Source organism: Piliocolobus tephrosceles, chromosome 13 (genome assembly GCF_002776525.5).
Source record: "Piliocolobus tephrosceles isolate RC106 chromosome 13, ASM277652v3, whole genome shotgun sequence".
In the NCBI taxonomy this organism is placed as follows: Eukaryota; Metazoa; Chordata; class Mammalia; order Primates; family Cercopithecidae; genus Piliocolobus; species Piliocolobus tephrosceles.
Window position 1 is genome coordinate 101,508,770 of NC_045446.1, and position 6,075 is coordinate 101,514,844.

Genomic DNA, 6,075 nt, shown 5'->3' on the forward strand with positions numbered 1-6,075 from the left:
CTGCAAAAGTTCTAGGAAGGTAGGCAGCTTATAAATACTCACCAGCAGACAGTGGGCAAAGTCAGGACCTCCCACTAGGCCAGTGAAATTTCCCAGCTGCTCAGCAAGAGCTAATAATACCTCATCTTCATCATAAATTGTATCTGGAAGTGACAACAGGGACTCATCAACATGGATAGTTCTCACATAGCTGGACAGACACAAAACTAGGAACAGATTCACTATGCCACGGGTAAGGTGGCCCAGTCAAGATCCTAACAGCATTTTCTTCCTTCTCCTCAATCAACCATCTTCCTGGATCTGTTTTGTACAACGAATTAGAAATTCATACTCCCATATCAATTACTTTCCCAACAGCTAAATGGTTGATGTTTGAATATATCTAACCACAACTAATAATATCCTCTGTTCTGTGTCTTTTGCACAGAAAGCACCTGGCTCATTTTAATGTGGGTAACAAACTAAAAAAGTCAGTGTAGAAAGTCCCTGGAAAATGGAATGTCCCTGCCTTTCTTTAAAGAAAGATTCACATACCTGTAAGGAATGGCAACAATTCACTTCGCGTCCTTTCTACTCCAAGTGCTAGGGCAATTGTTGATAACTTCTTAATACTGTTGAGTCGGAGCTTCAGAAAAGAAAGTAGAAAGAAGAACAATGTAAAGAAACGGTTGAATTTAGATCAAAAGACAAAAGGTACTAACAGGTGAAATAATGACACAGGGGTAAGAATGAAGATAGTCTTTCACTTAGATTTTACTGTTAAGGAACCTCATAGGACGGAGGAGTGTAACTCGGCCTCACTAGCCGGCGGAAGATTTCCTAGGAGAAACACTCAGAAGGGCCCGGAAGAGAAATGAATGAAAGACAATACAACACCCAGGAAGTAAGATAACCTTAAAAAGAGAGCACTTTGGCAGTGGTGAAGCAGGTGAAACGGTTGAATACAACGCCTGTGGTTTCAAAGAAAAGTTCCCGCACAGCTGATACAACGACTCGTCCAGGTGAATCGGCCATCCCACCCCCCTCTTTCTACCCAACAAGACGAGCCAGTTCCAAGCCCAGATGAAGGGATTCCGAGGCACTTCAAAGGGCTTCTGGGCATCCTGCGCCCCTCAGCCGCTCCAGCCCCGTCTCCGCCCGGCACCGCGCTTCTCCAGCTCCCTCGCCTACCAGACGCGGCCACCTCACGGCCCGGATAGGGCGCCCAGGCGGGAAGCGGGTTCCCCGACAACCGCCCTGGAAAGGCAAGGCTCCGGGCGGACCCCTTAGGGGGTCCGAAGCAGGGGTACTAGAGAGGTCCCCGGGAGGGTCGAGGCGTGTCACCACAGCCCCTCGCAGAGCTTTCCCTGCCTCCCCTTCAAGTTTCTGCTACGAGTCCGGCTCATTCAGTACCCCGGCCACCCCCACCGCGGCGCAGGCCTTCCCCCTTCTCTACCACGCGACCAGCCGGTCTCGCCTCGGCTCCCCGGCCTCAGTCCAGTACCTGCACGTCTTCATTGCGGAGCTCGTCGATTAAAACCGCGATTGGATATAGCGAATCATCTCCATCTCCCCCGGCTGCTCCTGGGCCGGTCCCGAGCCCCGATGCGCCCGCCATGTTCTTTCTCCTCCTGCTGCTGGTCACCGCCTCCCGTCCCGCGCCCAGGCCCCGCCCCGCGCCCAGGCAGCAAGGAAGAAGGCCGCCACGCGGGTTTAGCAGAGGTTGGGGAGCTGAGTTTCTGTCCCGATGATTAAGACTCCCTTCCGACCCCCCACTGCAGGAGTTGTAGGTCTGAACTCAAGAAGACGGGTGGGCTGAGAAAGCGAATGGAACCCCTGCGTCCTTTCCCCAGCCGAAAGAAACAGGTACAGGGATTCATCCGGCTCGTTGTAGTCTGAAGGGGCCAGGGACCTACCTGAGTGATCCACGCTGTGCCCTCTTAAGACTCTGGCGGACCAAAGAGAGTGCCTGAGGCCAGGAGGAAAAAGGCTTTAGCACCTCCCCTGACTTCATCCTGGCCCTGAGCCACTGGATTTCCAGCCCTAATTTCTCCGCTCAGCCTCAAGCTTCCACAGAACCCCTCCACCTCTTCCCTCGCCCTGTTCTCCAGAATGGTATCTGGCTCCTGCTCCGTAAGACAAATAACGCGGGCGGTGAGAGAAAATGAACAGTGCTGTCCAAACTCCCCAGTCAGTATTTTTTCCACGCAAGCTGTTAAAAACATGCTGCTCTCTTGTTTTTGTGTTTCTTTTCAGTTTGGTACTGGAATGGTGCCTTCTGTTGTATTTTCTTCCTCCCATTTTTTAGCTCTTTAGCATGCTAGAAGTACAACAATGAAGCAAAACTAGGACAAGCTTTAATCCCCTGAGCAAGAAAATCCAAACTGGCCTCCCTAGACCTCCAAGAGTCCTTAGAGGCAGCAAGGGGAAGAGGTGGAGGTCTGGGAGCTCGTTCTTACAAACCTGAATGGAAAGTTTTCACTTACCCTTGTCAGGGTAGCACAGAATAATTAGAATGTTTTGTTTGTTTTAGACTGGAATTTAAGCAGCTTGGAGTGATAACTACAGATGGGGATCACAAGCTCCGAAATGGTAATTCTATGTGCCTGATTAATGAAACTATTAATGCAATGTAGGAGACAGACTTGTTTAAAACATGGGGTTCTGAGGCCGAGGCGGGCGGATCACTTGAGGCCAGGAGTTCGAGACCAGCCTGGCTAACTTGGTGAAACCCCATCTCTACTAAAAATACAAAATTAGCTGGGCTGGTGACGGGCACCTGTAGTCCCAGCTACTCAGGAGGCTGACATAAGAATCTCTTGAGCCCCGGAGGCAGAGGTTGCAGTGAGCCAGGATCGCACCACTGTACTCCAATCTGGGCGGCAGAGTGAGACCCTGTGTCAAAAATAAATAAATAAATAAATAGGGTTCTTGGAAGTAAGCACAATAGAGCCTGTGAATGAATGAACTGAATGAATGAATGAGGTGCTTGGAAGTAAGCACAATAGATAGAGCCTTTGATAGTAATGAAAGTTTGGGAACCAGCAGACCCGAACAGTTTTTCTCAAATTATGTTTGTGGATGTATTCTCTAGGGTTTTCATTTTATTTTCATTTTCATATTTTTTAGATTTGCATAAGCATATTCTGAATTATTTGGGTGACAACCTTACAACTCAGTATTGCCACACAATTTCAGCACCTACATTTACATGTGTGTTTTAGTGCTGCTTTTATTGTTCTGGGATAATGAGAAAAGAACAGAGGTGGTTTTAAAATAAGAATGATACTTTCATGCACAAAATGAAAGCCAAATGACATCATGAGATTGCCCTATTTGGTAGTTGTAACAGAGAAAAATGGTGAGAAAATTAAGATATCACGAGTCATTTGGTGGCATAGGCATGTTGAACACAAAAGAAGCTGAGCTATACCAGGCGACAATACGAGGGATGATAGTTTTAGCAAAATACATCATTTGTCATGTTAAATTACTGTAGTATTTTTAATTGAATAGTATTCATTGTGTGGTTTAATTTGTATTTAATTTGTAAATTTGTTGTGGTTTTTGTAGCTGTATAAGAACTAGAAATAAAAGCACATTATTTCCTACTTTATATTTGTAAATTTAAATAACCACAGCATAATAAAAACAATTTAGCTAAACGTGGTAATGCATGCCTGTACTCCCAGTTACTTGGGAAGCTGAGGTGGGAGGATCACTTGAGCCCAGGGGTTCATGACCATCCTGGACAACATAGCAAGACCCCCATCTCTAAAATAATAATAATAATAACAATAATGATTTAACTGAGAGTTTTCAGGATTTTAAAAAATTATTGCTGTGTGTGTGTTTTTAAGAAACAGCATCTTGCTCTGTTTCCCAGGCTGGAGTGCAGTGGCACAATCATAGCTTACTGTAACCTTAAACTCCTGGACTCAAACAATCCTCCAGCCTCAGCCTCCTGAGTAGCTAGGAGTATAGGCATGTGCCACCACATCCAGCTTCGTGTGTGTGTGTATGGAGACAGAGTCTCGCCATATTGCCCAGGCTAAAATTGGATTCATATATTTAATACTACCTAACTTTGAGAGACAGAGGGCTAAGAGATTTTTTAAGTTAGTAATTTACCAGTTAGAAGATCAGAGGGGATTCCTGTAGGCATTGAGAGGAGAAATCTGTTCCCTTATACTTTATGTAAAAAGTTCACCTGGGGCAGTGGTGCACGAGATGGATCACTTGAGCTTAGGGGTTCAAGACCAGCCATGGACAACACAGCAAAACCCCATCTCTACCAAAAAAAAAAAAAAAAAAAATTAGCAGGATGTGGTGGCGTGCACCTATAGTCCCAGTTACTCAGGAGGCTGAGGTGGGAGGATCACTTGAGCACAGGAGGTTAAGGCTGCAGTGAGCTGATGTCACACCACTGCGCTCCACCCTGGGTAAGAAAGCAAGACCCTGTCTCAAAAAAAAAAAGAAAAAAAAGTCTTGGCCAGGTGCAGTGGCTCACACCTGTAATCCCAGCACTTTGGGAGGCCGAGATAGGAGGATTGCTTAAGTCCAGGAGTTCAAGACCAGTCCTAGCAACATAGTGAGATCCCCATTCCTGCAAATAAAACACAAAAATTAGCTGGGCTTGTAGTGCATGCCTAGTTTCAGCTACTCAGGAGGCTGAGGTGGGAAGATCACTTGAGCCTGGGAGGTCGAGGCTGCAGTGAGCTGTGACTGCCACTGCACTCCAGCCTGAGTGACAGAGTGAGACCCTGTCTCAAAAAAAAAAAAAAAAAAAAAGTCTTCAGAAATAATAAAGGAAGCATGCACAGAGAGAAGCAGATTAAGTCAGTTCCACAATACTTTTTTCGATATTAACTCAAGCTTAAGAGAGCCTTGATATACTAACAAAAACTGGCACCTTGATGCTAAATTACTTTGTTTAAAATACAAATATGCTTTGCTCACCCCAGTACAATGAACTGGAGATTCAAGGAATAACTATGATTAAATATAAAATCACAAGCTGAGAAAATAGGCCTCAGAAAATTGCCTGTTTTGAGAGTCATCAATTTTGGACTTGAGTTCCCGTCTGTCTCTGACTCATTATGACCTACCTCCCACTGCCTCAATCCCACCTTCCACCCCCTTACACCCCATAAAATGGAACTAACCACCTCTTGTTCCTGCTTGAGTTGCTGTGATGCTATGAGAATGAAACGGGTAATAAACATGGAGATGCTAATAAATCCTTCAATGAAGGTGATTAAAACAGACTGCAGCAGAAAAAAGGTTAGTTCAAAACCTGGGCCAAATTCTAAGGTTGACCATCTGAATCACCTAAGATGCCTGTTAAAAATGCAGACTTCTGGCCTCCAACCCAGACTTACTGAATTAGAGTCCTTAAGAATGGGGTCAGGCTGGGCACAGTGGCTCACGCCTGTAATCCCAGCACTTTGGGAGGCCGAAACAGGTGGATCACCTGAGGCCAGGTGTTTGAGACCAGCTTGGCCAACATGGTGAAACCCCGTCTCTACTAAAAATGCAAAAATTAGCCGAGTGTAGTGGTAGGCACCTGTAATCCCAGCTACTTGGGAGGCTGAGGCAGGAGAATTGCTTGAACCTGGGAGGCGGAGGTTGCAGTGAGCCGAGATAGCGCTACTGCACTCCAGCCTGGGTGACAGAGCAAGACTCAGTCTCAAAAAAAAAAAAAAGAAGAATGGGGCCAGATGGTTTACAGTGCCCACTGGGTGATTCTAGTGTGCATTGATACTTGAAAACCATTGATTTTAAAAGTTCATCTGGAAAAATAATTTCCATGTCTATAAACAAGCATCTGCTCAGATACAGTCTGAAAGTCTTTGGAGGCCACCTGTGTCCAAAAGAAATCAAATGACTTATCAATAAGCAATTCTGAATCTATAGGCTGTGGGTTTTGCCAGATTCAAAAGATGGTCCCACAGCCTGAGCAACATAGCAAGACCCTGTCTCTACCAGAAAAGAAAGAAAGAAAGGAAGGAAGGGAGGGAGGGAGGGAGGAAGGAAGGAAGGAAGGAAGGAAGGAAGGAAGGAAGGAAGGAAGGAAGGAAGGAAGGAAGGAGAGAG

General features: G+C 45.9%; 1 protein-coding gene across 5 annotated transcripts in view; it reads right to left on the reverse strand.

The window, feature by feature from the left end:
- Window positions 1-2,118, reverse strand: part of PPP2R1B (protein phosphatase 2 scaffold subunit Abeta) — a 42,765-nt gene extending 40,647 nt beyond the window's left edge. For all 5 annotated transcript variants that reach the window (XR_003308373.2, XR_003308372.2, XM_031933933.1 and 2 more), the window contains exons 1-3: window positions 1,484-2,118; window positions 535-625; window positions 43-143 (exon numbers count right to left, since the gene is read on the reverse strand). Coding sequence is in view for 3 of the 5 variants with exons in the window: in XM_031933933.1 (XP_031789793.1) it covers window positions 43-143; window positions 535-625; window positions 1,484-1,597 (306 nt within the window). In the remaining 2 variants the exon portion in view is untranslated. The remainder of the gene's footprint in view (window positions 1-42; window positions 144-534; window positions 626-1,483) is intronic.
- Between the last annotated feature and the right edge of the window lie 3,957 nt (window positions 2,119-6,075).